Source organism: Myotis lucifugus, unplaced genomic scaffold (genome assembly GCF_000147115.1).
Source record: "Myotis lucifugus unplaced genomic scaffold, Myoluc2.0 scaffold_40, whole genome shotgun sequence".
NCBI classification, from domain to species: Eukaryota; Metazoa; Chordata; class Mammalia; order Chiroptera; family Vespertilionidae; genus Myotis; species Myotis lucifugus.
The window spans coordinates 708672-725422 of NW_005871088.1; the positions used below are offsets into that span (position 1 = coordinate 708672).

Sequence of the window (16751 nt, forward strand, 5' to 3'; positions counted from 1 at the left end):
ATTCACCTAATCTTCTCAAGGCGGGGACCCCCAGGGTGGGGGCAGGAGACTTTTCAACGGTGACCTTTATCCCCCCCGGGGGTCCCGGGGGGAGCCCGCGCCTACCTTGGGGGGGCGGTTGACAAAAAAAAAGCGGGGGGGGGGCGGGCCCTTACCCCGCTTTTCCTTTTTTTTCCTGGCCCGGGGGTGGGGGGGGGGAAGGATGGCCCCGGGCCTCAACCCAGCCCAAGGAGTTAAACCCCGAGGGGGGGGGGGGGATGCCCCCCCCCTTCGGGGGCGTGCCCCCCCTTCCCCCCCCCTAGGCGGCCCCGCCCCCCTGCTCTAGGGTAAGGCTTCCCGGCCCCTGGCCCCGGGACCCGAGGTCCCGCGCAAGGGCCACTGAAAGGCGTTTACCCCATTCTGCCCTCTCCCTCGCCGGCCAGCACCATGGGATGTAATATGTGCGTGGTCCAGAAACCGGAGGAGCAGTACAAAGTAATGCTTCAGGTAGGGTGGCTGGGCCGCTGGGATGGGGAGGCGTGGGCGCCACCTGGGGAGGAAGCGGGCCCGGGGGTGAGGCCTGGTGGAGCCGGGGCGGCAGATGTGGGAGGGAGGCTGGAGGGTTCTAGAGGAAGAGGTAGGGAGCCATCCTCGCCCTCAATTTCTGCAGCTGCTGGGTGTTGGCGCTCATGGGAACCAGTCACAGACGGGGGGCAAGCCGCGTGGGGAGGGGGTGCAGGGCGCATCCTTTGGGCTCTTTGGTTGTAGATTGGGACGCGAACATTGGGTTCAGGTCGGACCGGGTCGGGAAGTTGGGGTCGGTCCGAGTCCGGTGCGTTTGGGAGCTGGGAGTCACGATGCTGAGGGCGCCGGCGCTGGGTAGAGGTTGCATAGCAACGAGCTCTTTACCCAGCACACGCTTGCGGTGCTGGACCCAGAGCAGGACAGGGAGGTTGGTGCCCGCGGCTCAGAGGACCACCAAATCCAGGTCTCGTCGGGACAGGGGCGCAGGAGCGCGCGGGCAACCCGGGGCTTCGCAGATGCTTGGCCCGGTCGGGATGCCTACCCCAGCACCCACTCTCCGCTCCGGCCCTGCCCCAACGGTGGGCTCCCAGACCTTGGGTGCTTCCAGAGAGTGTCCGCCGTAGGGTTCAGCGGGGAGGGCTGTCCGCGGGCCGCAGTGCCCGGCCTGCTCTCTCTCTCTCTCTCTCTCTCTCTCTCTCTCTCTCGCTGGGCCTCGAGGGGTGTGGACCGGGCGGTGCGTGGCTGGAAGACACCGAGCTGCGCGCTCCAGCCCGGACTCCAGCTCCGGTGCTGGGAGCGGGGCTTCCTTGCCTGTGCGTGGCGTTATTTCGTGAGTGCGTACCTGTGCCCCATCTATATGTGCGTGGGGGCTCCTGTGGCCCCCGCGTGTGTGTATTTTCTGTGTGCGCCCTGAGAGCTCTCTTAGAGAAATGTCCCAGATGGTGTGGCCTGAGACGCCCCCCAGGGCTAAGTGGAGTGAGTTCAAGGTCAGAGGGAGTCGAGACCCAGGGGCAAACCGACACAGATAGATATGCTCTTCAACTCCGTGTTTGTTGGTCAGGACTGGGGAATAAGTGCAGGCAGGAGCAGTGCTGGCTGGGGGAAATGGGGTCTCCTTAGAAGAAGAGGGGGAACCTCTACAGGTATCAGTGGGGTCTCGGGAAGTGGGGGAAGAATCAGTGCATCAGGGGGTTGGGGAGGCCTGGGAAGCCCAACATTTGTGCGGGGAGCCTAGTTCTTCTGGCCCCCATGAAGGGGGGCGAGCGGGCAGGAGGGCAATCTAGCCCTAGCCTGGAGGCACCCCTCCGCTTTCTCCCCGCAGGTCTCGGGGCCCACAAGCCCTCCGCTTTTCACGCTCCCCACTCCCCCACCCCCCACCCCGTTCCTGGCCATTCATTGCTTTTGCCTCCTCCTGGGATCGGGTTCCGGGAATGACCCAGGTTGGGACCTAGAGGTAGTCCCCTGGAATCCCAGTGATGGGCACCCAGGCTACCGTAGGGAGGTGGGCTGCGCTGGTTGGTCCATGAGGCCGAGGAATCCCATCCTCACTGCTTCCTTTCTTGGAATCATTTTATCAAAAAGCTAGTGCTTCCCTAGCGACTTTGCTTGGGGCGATGGGCGCACTATGCAGTGTGCAGGTGATGTTTTATTGAGTTCTATACTTGAAACCTGTATGGTTTTGCGAACCAATGTCACCCCAATCAATTCAATAAAAATAATTTTTTTTAAAAAGGCAAGCGGTTCCAAAGTGGTGGGCTCTGGACTTTGCTGGGGAGGCATTGGTGAGGTGCTTCATTTCAGGCCAGCCTCAGGGGGATGTGTGGAAAGCGGAGGGCAACCTGCACTGCATTACAGGCCTGAAATGAGTCATGGTTGGGAGGAGACACTGTGATAACCCTTTGGGGGGGGGATCCCCATGGCAGTGGGAGGAGGCGCCCCAGGTTGGGCTGGGACTGCCTTCAGGAATCTCCATGTCTCAGGAGGATTTGAATCAATTCCCTGGCCAGGCTTTCCACCTTGAGAGAGAGCCCCAAGGCCTGGACAAGTAAGCCCTCAGCATGGGGTTCCTGCAAAGGCTAGCCGCCCCCCCTCCCCCCTGCTGTTTCCTGGTCTGGGCTACAGCCCTCCCTGACCCGAGTCCCTGGGAACGCTGTTCCCTTTTACGGCTCCTGCAAAAGTTTGGACAGAAGCGGGGACTGGATGCAGTTTTAAAAGGAACCATCCTTTGAGTTAAGGGAAGACAAAAGAGGATTGAATTTGCAAAATCTGGAAAGCAGAGAAAGCCATTCGCTATCTCAGATGAGCCCATTTCTGGGGGCTGGAGTCCCAGGCAGAGAAGGGAGAACTTTTGCCTGGAGCCTCTTCTCAAGCAAGGAAGCTTTTGTCCCAAAAGACCAGCCAGTTTCTGGGACCCCTTGCCTCTGGCCCCAGTGCTTCCTAAACACTGATGTTCTCCCAGCTTCAGTGGCACTTCTCCCTGCCTCCTCCCTACCTGCCTGTGACCCCTGCACCTTACCCCAGGGTAAAGGACACCACTGAGACACAGTGCAGCCCAGAGAAAGGCACATGCCCACCTACATCACTTGCCTCATGACTTCCTTGTGCAAGGGCTCCCTGGAGCCTCTTCCTAGATCTCTAGAGGTCTCTGACCCCCAGGTTAAGGGAGCCTTGAGTCTCTCCTAGCCTTGAGTTCCAGGCCCTTTTCGCCTGATGATTCAGGCACTTAAAAACAACACTACAGCTTTATTGAGAGAATTCGTATACCCTTAAAGTGTACAAATTAGAGGGATTTAGTCTATTCAGAGAATTGTGCAACTATGGCCTCTGTCTAATTCCAGAACATTTTCGTCACCTTAAAAAGAAACCCCGTACCCATTTCCCCCCATACCTCCCAGCCCCTGGCACCCACTAATTTACTTTCTATCTTTGTAGATTTGCCCTTTCCAGACTTTTCTAAATGGTTTTAAATGGAACCATACAATATGTGACCCTTTGTGGCTGGCTTCATTCATTTATCATCTTGTAGCATGATTAGTACTAATTTTCTTTTTTTACTACTAATTTTTTTTATTGCTGAGTAATATTCCCTTGTATGGCTATACCACATAATAGTTATCCATTCATCTGTTGATGGCTGTTTGGGTTGCTTCCATCTTTTGACTATTGTGAATCATGCTGCCGTGGCTGTACAAATGTCTGTTTGAGTTCCTAGTTACTTTCAGTTTTATTAGGTGTATGCCCAGAAATGGAATTGCTGGATCATAGGACAATTCTGTTTGACTTTTTTGAGGCGCTGCTTAACTTTTTCCAGCGGGGCTTAACCATTTTACATTCCCACCAACAATGTAAGAGGGTTCAATTTCTGCACATCTTCCCCAACACGGTTTGTAAATTTTTAAATTGATTAAGTTGTTAAAAGGTTTTTAATTGATTTTTCTTTCTTTTTTTCTTTCTTAGAGAGAGAGGAAGGGACAGGGAGAGAGAGACATCTATCCTGCACGCTTCTGGCCTCCAGCTAGCCTACCATCTCCTGCACGCCTCCCGCCTGCTACACGCCTCCCCGTTCCTGCACGCCTCAGGACTCAGGCACGCCTCCCGCCTCCCTCTCTCCTCCCACTGCCTGCTCACCTCCCGCCCCCTGCTCACCTCCCGCCCCCTGCTCGCCTCCCGCCCCCTGCTCGCCTCCCGCCCCCTGCACTCCTCCCACCGCCTGCGCGCCTCCCGCCCCCAGCACTCCTCCCGCCCCCTGCACTCTTCCCGCCGCCTGCGTGCCTCCCGCCCCCTGCACTCCTCCCACCGCCTGTGCACCTCCTGCCCCCTGCGCACCTCCTGCCCCCTGTGCACTTCCAGCCGCCTGCTCACTTCCAGCCCCCTGCTCTCCTCCGCCGCCTGCTCTCCTCCCGCCCCCTGCACCCCTCCCGCCCACTGCTGGCCTCCAGACTCCTGCACGCTTCCCACCAGGGATCAAGCCCACAACCCAGGCGCCCACAACCCAGGCAAGTGCCCTAACCTGCAATCCCAACTGGCAACACCTCAGTGCACTGGACGATGCCCAGGGCCCAACACAGGTTTTTGGTAATAGTCATCCTACTGTGTGTGAGGTGGTAGCTCATTGTGGTTTTGATTTGCATTTCTTGATGGCTAATGATGTTGAGCATCTTTTCTTGTGCTATTTATTGGTCATTTGCATATCCTTTGGGGAGAAATTTCTCTTTATGCCCATATCACATTGCTTTTATTTTAGCTTTGCAAGTAACGTTTGAAATCAGCAAGTGTGAGTCCTCAAACTTTGGACTCTTCAAGATTGTTTTCGCTATTCTGGGTCCCTTGAGTTTCCATAGGAATTTTAGGATCGACTTGTCAACGTCTGAAAAGAAACCAACTGATTTTATGGGAATTGCATTGAATCCGTAGATCAATTTGGGTGAGTAGTTATTACCCACGAACATGGGATGTCTGTTTGTAAATTTATTTATTTACTTTTAGAGAGAAAGGAGAGATAAGAGAAACATTGATTTGTTATTCCACTTATTTATGCATTCATTGTTTGATTCTTGTATGTGCCCCAATCAGGGATCAAACCCGAAATCCTGGTACATTGGGACGACACTCTAACCAACTGAGCTACCCGGCCAGATGTCTTTACATTTGGGTCTTGAATTTCCTTCACCGGTGTTTTGTACTTTTCTTAAATTTATTCCTGCAATTTTATTTTTTATGATGCTATTGTAAGTGAAATTATTTTCTCAATTTCCTTTTCATCTTTCTCATTGTCATTGTATTGAAATATAACAGATTTTTGTATATTGATCCTGTATGTTGCGACCTTACTAAACTTCATTTATCAGCTTTTATAGTTTTTAGTGGATTCTTCAGGATTGTATGGGGTCATGTCATGGGCAAATAGATATAGTTTTACTTTCCAACATGGATGCCTTTTATTTCTTTCTTTTTTAAAAAGAATATATTTTTATTGCTGTCAGAGAGGAAGGGAGAGGGGGAAAGAGATAGAAACATCAGTGATGAGAATAACTGATCGGGTGCCTCCTGCATGCCCCCTACTGGGGATCAAGCCCGCAACCTGGGCATGTGCCCTTGACTGGAACCGAACCCGGGACCCTTCAGTCTGCAGGCCGACGCTCTATCCACTGAGCCAAACCGGTCACGGCCTTTTTATTTCTTTTTCTCACCTATTTGCTTTGGTTAGAACCTCCAGTATAGTGTTGAATAGAAGTGGGCATCCTTGCTTTGTTTCTGATCTAAGGGGAAGCTTCCAGTCTTTCACCAATGAGTGTGAGTGTGAGGTTGGCCGTGGATTTCTCATAGATGATCCTTATCAGGTTAAGTTCCCTTCTATTCCTAGTTTGAGTGTTCTTCTCATGAAGGGTCATTCGATTTTGTCAAATGCCTTTCCTGTGGCTGTTGATGTTGATGTGACTTTGGCCCTTTATTCTACTGATATGGCCTATTGCAGTACTTTTAAAAATATATATTTTTATTGATTTCAGAGAGGAAAGGAGACAGACAGAGAGATAGAAAAATCGATGATGATGATGAGAGAGAATCATTGATCGGCTGGGGATCGAGCCCGCAACCTACATGTGCCCTGACCGGGAATTGAACGGTGACCTCCTGGTCGAAGCTCAACCACTGAACCATGCTGGCTGAGCTATTGCAGTACTTTTTAAATATATATATTGATTTCAGAGAGGGAGAGAGAGGGAGAGAGATAGAAACATCAATGATGAGAGAGAATCATTGATCAGCTACCTCCTGCACACCCCTCACTGGGGATCGACCCCACAACCCGGGCATGTGCCCTGACCGGGAATCGAACCGTGATCTCATAGGTTGATGCTCAACTCCTGAGCCACACTGGCTGGGCTATCGCAGTACTTTAAATGCAGCATGTCAGAATTCCAGCTCTATTTCTGTTATCCAAGTCATGTCCTCCAAGGGTGGGTGGTGGGGAGGCGAGCTTGAAACATCTAGAAAGGACCCTGAGCAGGGACTGGTGTGTGTGTGTGTGTGTGTGTGTGTGTGTGTGTGTGTGTTTGTGTGTGTGTGTGATGGACTGTTTGTTGAGTTAGAATCTGAAGGAGCCAGGCTACAAAGGGTGGAAAGGGGGGAAGCGGCATCACCTAGCACCATCTAGAGCCCAGACACAAAATGCCTACCATGTGCCCCTGCTTGCTGGTCCTGTGTCCTCCTCCCCGGCGGATCGATTCACACTCCACTCTGTTGAGCTTGTCTCTTTACTCCTTCTCAGACACCATCATGTGCTGGCTGGTTGGCAGGCCTGGCAGAGTAGGCTTAGGTGATAAAGGAAACGCCGGCCCATTCCACCCGTTCCTTGAAGGGCCCAGCCACTTCTGTTCTTCTTTCAGCATCTAGGACCAGTGAGTCCACCACCTGTCTTCTCCCCTCTGGCCACATAAGGAGAGGCCAAAGGACAACTTCCAGTTCTTCTGGTAGTCTCCCAGGCCGCCTTGGTTGTCCAACACCTGCTTGCTGAGCTCCCACTGTGCCAGCCACCATCCTGTGTGCTAGGGATTCATTCAGCTTGGAACACCACAACCCCCCCACCCCCCACCCCCACCTGGGGCCTTTTTACAATGGGAAGGGGTACTGAGCATGAACAAAGAGGTTCAATGGTGGGGGAGAGAAGGGCCAATCTGCTGCTGAGAGCAGGGTGCAGGGCAGTGGGCCCATGCCTGTCCCCTCTCTCCAAGACATATTTATCTTTTTAAAATATATATATTTTTATTGCTTTCAGAGAGAAAGGGAGAGGGAGAGAGAAACATCAATGATGAGAGAGAATCATCAATTGGCTGCCTCCATCACGCCCCCTACTGGGCATCGAGCCTGCAACCCATGCATGTGCCCTGACTGGGAATCGAACTGTGACCAAGCATGATGCAGAGGACAGCTGGGTGACATATTTATCTTCCATGGCACCTCTCCCCACTTGACATGCTCCCCGTCCCCCCGCCCCCACTTGAGCAGGGCTTTAGTTCTGTCCCTGTGAAGTAGGTCCCCTTCTTCACAGAAAAGAAAATCATCCCAATAACCATCATGTGTATGGGCTCCCCTTGCTTTACCATTGACCCAAGATTTTATTTTATTTTAAAATTTTTTATTGACTTCAGAGAGAGGAAGAGAGATAGAAGTATCAATGATGAGAATCATGGATCGGCTGCCTCCTGCACACCTCCTACTGGCGATTAAGCCCCCAACCTGGCCATGTGCCCTGACTGGGAATCCAACTGGTGACCTCCTGGATCGGATCATAGATTGATATTCAAGCACTGAGCCACACCAGCTGGGCTTGACCCAATATTTTAAAATGCCCTTTCTTCCTTACCTCATTTCTGAGGACTGTCTGAGCCATTGATAGAAAATTCTAGAAAATGCAAATCTATAGTGACAGAAGAGCAGCATTTACAGGGATGGTTGGAAGGGAGGGCTTACAAAGGGCATGAGGCACTTGGCAATGATAGTAGTGCTCACTATCTTAATTGTGGCGATGAATGTGCGCGGCGCGCGCGTGTGTGTGTATGTGTGTGTGTGTGTGTATAACATCAAAACTTTGTAAATTATATGCTCTAAATATGTACAGTTGATTGTATGGCAGTTATTCCTCAGTAAAGCTTTAAAAACAAAAAAATAGCCTGGCCAGCATGGCTCAGTGGTTGAGCATCAGCCTATGAACCAGATCATCACAGTTCCGTCCTTGGTCAGGGCACGTGCCTAAGTTGTGGACTCGATCCCCAGTGTGGGGCGTGCAGGAGGCAGCCGATCAATGATTCTCTCTCGTCGTTGATAGTTTCTCTTTCTCTCTCCTTCTCCCTTCATCTCTGAAATCAATTAAAAATACATAAAAAATACATAAAAACAAGAAATACATGTGTACACACACACACACACACACACACACACACACACACACACCCCAAAGGACAAAAAGCAGGTGAGAGCACTCAGCCCAGCCTGGGGCTGAGCGGGTCTTTCCTTCCTTCTCTCTCAGGTCCCTGCCAGGTAAGACAGTGTGGTGTGCTGATACTTGCTCAGTGCCTTTCCTCAGCTGGTAAATGGGAATAAAGAGTGCCTGCCTCCTGGGGTCGTTGCCTTGGCACTGGATCCCCTGGGATCTCATTTGGGTGGGGGTGGAGGGCGGAGTTGCTGCCATCCAGCCATTAGGTCGGTTGTTAACATGTTGAAATTGTCTGGAGAAGGCCTTACTCCTCCTGGACATGTCACAGTTAATATCCAGTGACAGAAGAATGTCCAGTATTATTCGGAGCGTCTCCTGACGTAAAAGAAATGGACAGATTTGGTCCCTTTGCTCAGGAGTCAAGCCGAAGGAGGAAAGACTGAGAAGCTGGGGCTTGGGGTTGGCTTTGGGGTGTCACGGGCATCCCTCCTCTTCATAGTGGGATCTGCCTCTTCCTCATGCTTGCTTTGAACAGTGGAAATGAAAAGGACTCCATAGAGAATACCATTTTGATTACTGCTAGACGTGGGCCAGCCAGGTTAATTAGTCCAGCGGTGGGTGGGTGGGAGGATATTTTCAGTTGTCGTCCCTGCTGCTCCTTTTCAGCCAGGATTTCAGAGGTTCCTGAGAGGCCTGCTTTCCCTGGGAAAGCATGGCAGGGCAGATGGGTTAGGTTTCAGCCCAGCACGTGTGGGCACCACCCACCCACTCAGCAGCTTTGGGGAGGGAGGAGGAGGGGAGAGGAGAGAGGAGACAAGCCATTTGAAGCACTTGATTGGTGCCTGAACTCTGTTCAGGTGTGTGCAAGTCCCTCCTGGTTCCTCAAGAGGGCGCTCTGGGACAGCTGATTCCACCCTGGGGCCTTTGTTAAAATTTTGGATTTGAATGAACAGGTCCAGGGTGGGGCCTGGGATTCGGAATTTCTCACAAACCCCCAGGCGCTGTCCATGCTGCTGGTCCTTGGACCACACGCTGAGCAGTGAGAACCTCAGATAGGTACTTGGATTAAATCAATGAAGCCCCAAATCACACCAACATCGCTTAGCACGTGAGTTTGTTACAAATAAGAATCGAGGCTTCACCTCAGACCTATCCAATCAATTTCCAGGGGTCATTGCCCAAGTTGGGTCCCAAAGGACTAATCTGTTTTTCCAAGTCAGGTGTGGGAACTGACCCTCCTTTCCCATCACCCAACAGCCTTACCAACATACAGGCAGCTCACATGGGCACCCAGGCGCACACACCACCCTCAGACTACTAAAAAGACCGTGGAGGTGAAGGCCTCTCATGCTTCCCTTTTTGTGCAGTTGTCCCAGGGCAGAAAAGTCTTGGGGGTGTTATGGGGGTGGGATGGTACGGCTTATCCAGGGAGTCTCAGCTGGGAGCACACCATTCACTGGGCCAGTTACATGTGATTGGAGTGTACTGCTGTGTCCTTGCTAGAATTTTTTTTTGAATATTTTTTTATTGATTTCAGAGAGGAAGGAAGAGGGAGAGATAGAAACATCAATGATGAGAAAGAATCATTGATTGGCTGCCTTCCTGCACACTCCCTACTGGGGATCGAACCCGCAACCTGGGCATGTGCCTTTGACCGGAATCGAACCTGGGACCCTTCAGTCCGCAGGCTGATGCTCTGTCCACTGAGCCAAACCGGCTAGGGCCTTGCTAGAATTTTTACAAATTAAGGCATTTTGGCCTGGCCGGTGTGGTTCAGTGGTTGAGCATCGACCTGTGAACTGGGAGGTTACGTTGCAATTCCCGGTCAGGGCACATGTCCAGGTTGTGGGCTCGATTCCCAGTGTAGGCCATGCAGGAGGCAGCCAATCAATGATTCTCTCTCATCATTGATGTTTCTATCTCTCCCTCTCCTTTTCTCTCTGAAATCAATAAAAAATTTTTTAAAAAACCACACAAATTAAGGCATTGTGTAGCCACAATACAGTTTATTCAGGCAAGAATCATTCTTGGATGGTAAAACCATTAGATAAAGGTTGGTGGAGAACAGGATCTTCACAGGGTCTCCAGGCATTACCTCAAATTTCTTGTGAATTATGCAGGGAAAATGCAACTTTGCCACCGAGAGCCCTGGCAGCCTCCACCATGACTACATGATCAAACCAACCAAGGCTCCCCAGTAGTGGGACAACCTGACCCCAGTGCCTCCGGATTATCGGAGTTGGGTGGGGGCAAGGATAAGGATACAGCAAGGCCGGCGTGGCTCAGTGGATGGAGTGTCGGCCTGTGGACTGAAGGGTTCCGGGTTCGATTCTGGTCAAGGGCACATGCCTGGGTTGCTGGCTCCATCCCCAGTAAGGGGCATGCAGGAGGCAGCCGATCAATGATTCTCATTATTGATGTTTCTATCTCCCTCTTATCTCCCTCTCCCTCTCTGAAATCAATAAACATTTTTTTTTTAAAGGATAAGGTCCGACACCGGTTTGGCTCAGTGGATGGAGCGTCGGCCTGCGGACTGAAGGGTCCAGGGTTCGATTCCGGTCAAGGGCATGTACCTGGGTTGCGGGCACATCCCCGGTGGGGGATGTGCAGGAGGCAGCTGATCGATGTTTCTCTCTCATCGATGTTTCTGACTCTCTATCTCTCTCCCTTCCTCTCTGTAAAAAATCAATAAAATATATTTTTTTTAAAAAAGGATAAGGATACAGCAACTTGTCACAGTGCTTAAGCTAAATCTAATGAGGGCAATTCCAGACTCTGGGACATTTTATTTTTATTTATTTTTTAAAATATATTTTTATTGATTTCAAAGAGGAAGGGAGAGGGAAAGAGAGATGGAAACATCAATCAGTGATGAGAGAGAATCATTGATTGGCTGCCTCCTACACACCCCACAATGGGATCAAGCCTGCAACCTGGGCATGTGCCCTTGACCGGAATCAAACCTGGGACCCCTCAGTCCGCAGGCTGACACTCTATACACAGAGCCAAACTGGCTAGGGCTCTGGGACATTTTATAAGGCAGCTGCCCTGGACTCTTCCAAGAAGTCAATGTCATGAAAATTTAAAAAGAGGGTAAATTGTTCTAGATCAGAGGAGACTAGAGACATAAACCATTTGAATGTGTGTGGTTCTTGATTGAATCCTGACTCCAAAAAAAAGAAAGCTTGTAAGGGCATTAGTGGAATAGTTGGAGTGATGTGGAGGTGGCTATATCAGAGCTAAATCCACGAGCATGTTAAGGGTGTTGCGGTTTCTCCGGGGAACGGCAGGGTGTGTTTCAGCATCTTACTGTGGAAAGTGTATGTGTTGAAAAGGGAGGGATCAGGGGCAGCAGATGTCCACTATCAGATATTCCAATGTCCCTGTGGATTGACAAATTTTCAAAATCCAGAGTTGGGAAGACCTGAAGGAGGACTTCTGTTGGGCCACTGAAAAGACAAGTGCAGCCTGGCCAGTGTGGTTCAGTGGTTGAGCATCGACCTATGACCCAGGAGGTCACAGTTTGATTACCGATCAGGGCACATGCCCAGGCTGTGGGCTCAATCCCCAGTGTGGGGGCGTGCAGGAGGCAGCTGATCAATAATTCTCTCTCATCATTGATGTTTCTATTCTCTCCCTCTCCCTTCCCTTTCTGAAAGCAATAAAAAATATATATTTATAAAAATATTTTATCGATTTTTTTTAACAGAGCGAAAGGGAGAGGGTTAAAGAGCTAGAAACACGAATCAGAGAAAGGGCATATCCTCTGCTTCCTGCACACCCCCAACTGGGGATGTGCCTGTAACCAAGGTACATGCCCTTGACCGGAATCGAACCGGGGGCCCTTCAGTCCACAGGCCGACGCTCTATCCACTGAGCCAAACCTGTCAGGGCAATAAAAATATATTAAAAAAAAAAACTACATACAGGTGCTAAAAATAAAGCCTCTTTTGCAACCCAGAACTCATTGCTCAGTATGAGTTTTGATACATATAAGAAGGAACGTGATAAAATATATATATATATAATTTAAAAAGTGCAGAGAACCTGTCCTTGGCTCAGACGGCCATTCTCTGCAGAGGCTTCTGTCTAGGCCAGTGCTCTGTTGCCTTGGAAGTCCCCGTAAGCACTTGTCTGGGCTGGGGAAGCCAGAGACACAGCTGTGTCCGGTGTCCTCTGGACACTCCGGACTGCAGAACTGAGAGCCAGCTGGTCCATCAGAGCTCCCTGCACCAGAGCAGAGGGTAGTTCTGGTTTCTATTTTCTCCTAGCCCCAGTTTCCTAATCAGAGTGGAGTTAGTTGAGTCATAATAGCAATTATGTAATTAAACACATCCCTGAGGTCTTACTGACAGTGAAAGGGCCTTCCCGGGGCTTCCCAGGGAGTCCCGTGGGACCCCCGGAAAACCTGGCCTCCTTTTCCCTCCTCCTGTCCTGCCCAGATTCCTCATCAGAGCATTTGGGATGTATTGCAAAATGAATGTTGGCGAGAGATGGGAGAGACAGAGTAGAGACAGACCTGAGAGACAGGCTCTTTGTCTGAGGCTCTGGGCTGGGAGGGGGCGGGGCGAGCGCGCCTAGGGCCCCGCCCTCCACCACTGGCCGCTCTTGCACCGCTGAGGGCGGGGGCCGGGGGCGGGGGGCGGTTGGAGGCAGCCGCCACTGCTGTGGCTGCCCTCCCTCGCCTGCACCAGGCCCCTGCCCAATCGCGACTGCCCCCTGAGCGTCCCGAGTTGCTCTCCTTCGTCCCCCGTTGATGATGTTCTGGAATTAGATCGAGGTGATGGCTGCACAATGGAATACACTAAATGCCACGGAATTGTACATTTTAAAATGGTTAAGATGGTAAATTTTTTAAAATGGTAAATTTTGTGTTAGGTATATTTTACCACAGTAAAAAAAATAATGCTGCTCTTAACATCCTTGCAATTTGCATGCTATTTGTCATCATTTTAGGATCTATTCTTTAGAGCAAATTTACTGGATCAGGGGGTATGACGAACATTTTCAAACTTATTGACAAATTCCCTCAGGAAGATAACCATTTTACACTCTGGGGTAAGATCGGGTGATGGGCTCAGCCAGGATGAGGGGCACTGAGTGTCATGGGGCCTGGAGGTGGCTACTGCCCTTGGGACCTGTGGTGACTGGGCAGTGAGCGCTCTGTCAGTGTGTCAGGGGGAACCAGGCTGTCTGGCGGCCACCTGGGTCACATTTGGGCAAAGGGGTGCCTCTAAGGCTCGAGTCCCCTTTTCCTGGTGGAAGTGAAGTGATTTCCAGCCTAGCTGGGATTGGGTTGAGTTGTGGTCCACGGACCAACCCGCTTGGGCCCATCCCAGCAGCAGGAATCAGCCGTGTACGGAGAGGCCCTGAGGAGAGAGCGTGAAGTCTCAGGCAAGGCAAGCGCAGTGTGAAACCGGCAGGACTCGCTGCCAAAGGGCAGTTTCTAGCTAAGGCAGGAAATAATGCCCGGCACGTGGCAAGGCTGGCACAGCCCACCTGGAGAGCTACAGAAGATGAGAGCCATTGGGGACTGGGTGAAGGGGGTATGTGGGACATACACATGGGCTTCAGGCATGTGAAGTGTTGGAAGGTAAAGTGGATTTCTTGTTCCAAAAGAGGCAGGTCGTGAGTTTGCTGACAATGGGCTCATCCAGCAAGCATCGCTGTTCTTCAACCGGAAGGGCTTCTGGCACAGCTGACCACCCCGGGTTCACGTGGGAAACTCCTGGGAAGGCTGCGTGGGGCTCCTTGGGGGCCTGGCTTCCTCTCTGATCTGAGGACTCTGTCTGCTCTGGCCTAGCCTGGCTTCCCCATGCTCATCCTAGCCTTTGATTCCCGGTGGGCCCTCTCAGGTCAGAAATCGAGGTGTGTTGGGAGTGCATTCTGTGAGTTTCCGAGGAACCAAGTCGCGCGGCTGTGAAGCCTCACCCACGTGTTAGGTCTCCCAGGGTCCAGCCTGTGCCGCGCGCTTAGCATGCTCAGCAGCCTCCCTGGGTATTCGCTGGGCCTTTCATGGCTCCCAATGCACAGGTGTTTGGGCAGAGCCTCAGCGAGGGTCTGCTTACCAGCGAGTGTGGTTCTTCCATCGGATGGACACACAGGTACCTGGCCTTGAGTGGCTATATGAGACAGGAGGGGGCAGGAAGTGATGAGCAGGTGCCAGGACACCCGCTCCTATTGCTCTAGTCCCCAGAAAGAAGGATGTGTGAAGGGACAGGAAAGAGTGGCAGCTGTGCGATCTGGGGTAAAAAGGCAATGGAGAGGCCCCCCCATCCCCACCCTCCCCCGCCCCCCAGATGAATAATTTACCAAAAGGTTAAGATGGAGACAAAAGAAGATAATGACACAGGCTGACACTTAGTGCTGAGTGGGGAGGTGGCAGGAGGGGGTGGGGGAGGGGGAGCAAAGAGCTTCTGGAGGAGAAGAGGGTTCAACACAGGGTCATACACCCACCCGCACAGCCACCAAGCCTTACCCCTCACCCACACAATCCATTCGCACCCAGACCCCCACACCCCCACTCACACCCCTACCCAGACCACACCCACCCAATCCATAAACAACCACCCCTGCACACCCTCTACCTACCCACGCACCTGCCCCTGGGCCTCCACATCTCAGCCAGAACCCCACCTATATCCCAACCCCACTCACCCTCTGTCCCACTGCCATTCATACACCACACAGTGACCCACCTCCTATACCCCCCACTACATAAAGCAAGAGGGGGCTTCTCCCAACTGTCCCACTGAGCCCACTCCCCGTTCCCTGAGCCCCCAGCCCCACGCCGCCCCTCCAGCTGTTCTTCCGAAACTCAGGAACTCTGAACTCCCTAGGCACCTGACGGTTTTTTATATTTTTCAAATCTACAAGGACATAATCACCTAGCACAGTGGTCGGCAAACTCATTAGTCAACAGAGCCAAGTATCAACAGTACAACGATTGAAATTTCTTTTGAGAGCCAAATTTTTTAAACTTAAACTATATAGGTAGGTACATTGTTAATAACTTAATTAGGGTACTCCTAAGGCTTAGGAAGAGCCACACTCAAGGGGCCAAAGAGCCGCATGTGGCTCGCGAGCCGCAGTTTGCCGACCACGGCGCCTAGCAGAAAGGGAATGAAGTACCCAGGAGCCGCAGGCGGCCAGGGGTCCCTGACTCCCGAGCTTTCCTAGGACACCAGGGGCTGGTCTGTCGCGTTGCAGCTGGGAAGACATGATGTTGCGGTTGGGTGGGGCATCTCTCTGAGGAACCCCATCCCCCTGAGACATTCAGGAGGAAGGTGGCACTGTGCGTGAGAATGAGAAGACAGGACAGCAGAGCCAAGCAGAGAAGCCGGGTGCTTTGGCCCATGTGGGGCCCTGTCCATGGGTACACACTGGGTTCCGGGGACCCGCACTCTCCATGCTGGCTGTCAGGGACTTGGCTTCTACCTGCAAACAGGCCTCCCTGTCTCTTCCCCTGATTCAGGGCAGGTGGCACCTGCTCAGGGAGCCTTCCTTTACACCCCCCCGCCCCCGCCTAGGCTGGCCCCGAGCTTCCATAGCAGCCCCCAGTGGTCTGCCTTTGCACTTTCCTGCTGGCTGTAGCCATTTGGGGCGTCACTGCTAGTGGGTGGCCTCCCCAGGCCCAGAACAGCCCTTCCACAAGCTGCTGAGTAAATTAAAGACCCTGCCATCCCCCTGCTCTAGGGCCTGGCCCCATGGCAGGTGCTGGCTGTTTGTTTGGTCATTAGTCTTCTTCCCTCCCAGCCAAGCAGGGCCTTGAGGCTACAGCGTGGGCTGCGGGCTTCACTAGCTGGAAAGTGACCATCCCAGAGCCCAAGGCACACAGGCTGCTGCGAAAATTAGGGGCTGTGCTGGGGCCAGTCTTCTACCCCCCAAGTTACCTTTAGGGCAACTTGCTCTACCCAGCTGAGACCCCGCCCTGGATCTCCATCTCCCGGAAGGCCCTCTGTCCCCCAGCCAGTATCAGCCTGCTTTTCCCCAGAGCCTACTCCAGCCCCACCTTCTCCTTGGCCCAGAGCCTGCCACGGCCTCCTCCTTCCCTGCTCACCCCACTCTTACCACTGCGCGCATCCTGGGTCTGGCTCATGACCTTGACTCATCCCCTTCGTCTTGCTGAGCCTTGGTCCCTCATCTGCTAAATAGATCATCATCAGATTTGGGCACATCAGGCGCCCAAGAAACGGCGGTTAGTTGGATAAGGGCCACTTCCTTGGCCTTAGGCTGCTTTGCGAATGCCACCAGGCTTCTGTGGTGTGTGGGCCTTTTTCTCTTTAGGGGAGTCCCTCACTAACCTTGGAGGACA

General features: G+C 52.3%; 1 protein-coding gene and 1 non-coding gene across 3 annotated transcripts in view; both read left to right on the forward strand.

Moving 5' to 3' along the window:
• Positions 1–359: 359 nt before the first annotated feature.
• Positions 360–16751, forward strand: part of PDZD4 (PDZ domain containing 4) — a 23546-nt gene continuing 7154 nt past the window's right edge. Inside the window, exon 1 of one of the 2 annotated variants that reach the window (XM_006087684.3) lies at positions 360–486. In XM_006087684.3, coding sequence (XP_006087746.1) covers positions 427–486 — 60 coding nt within the window. In that variant the 5' untranslated portion in view covers positions 360–426. Of the gene's footprint in view, positions 487–4430; positions 4500–16751 lie in introns of those variants that run through there. The other variant, XM_023753006.1, reaches the window with a different exon arrangement.
• Positions 12314–12444, forward strand: LOC111825802. The gene has a single exon (XR_002828973.1). It is a non-coding gene; the product is annotated as a small nucleolar RNA SNORA40 (small nucleolar RNA).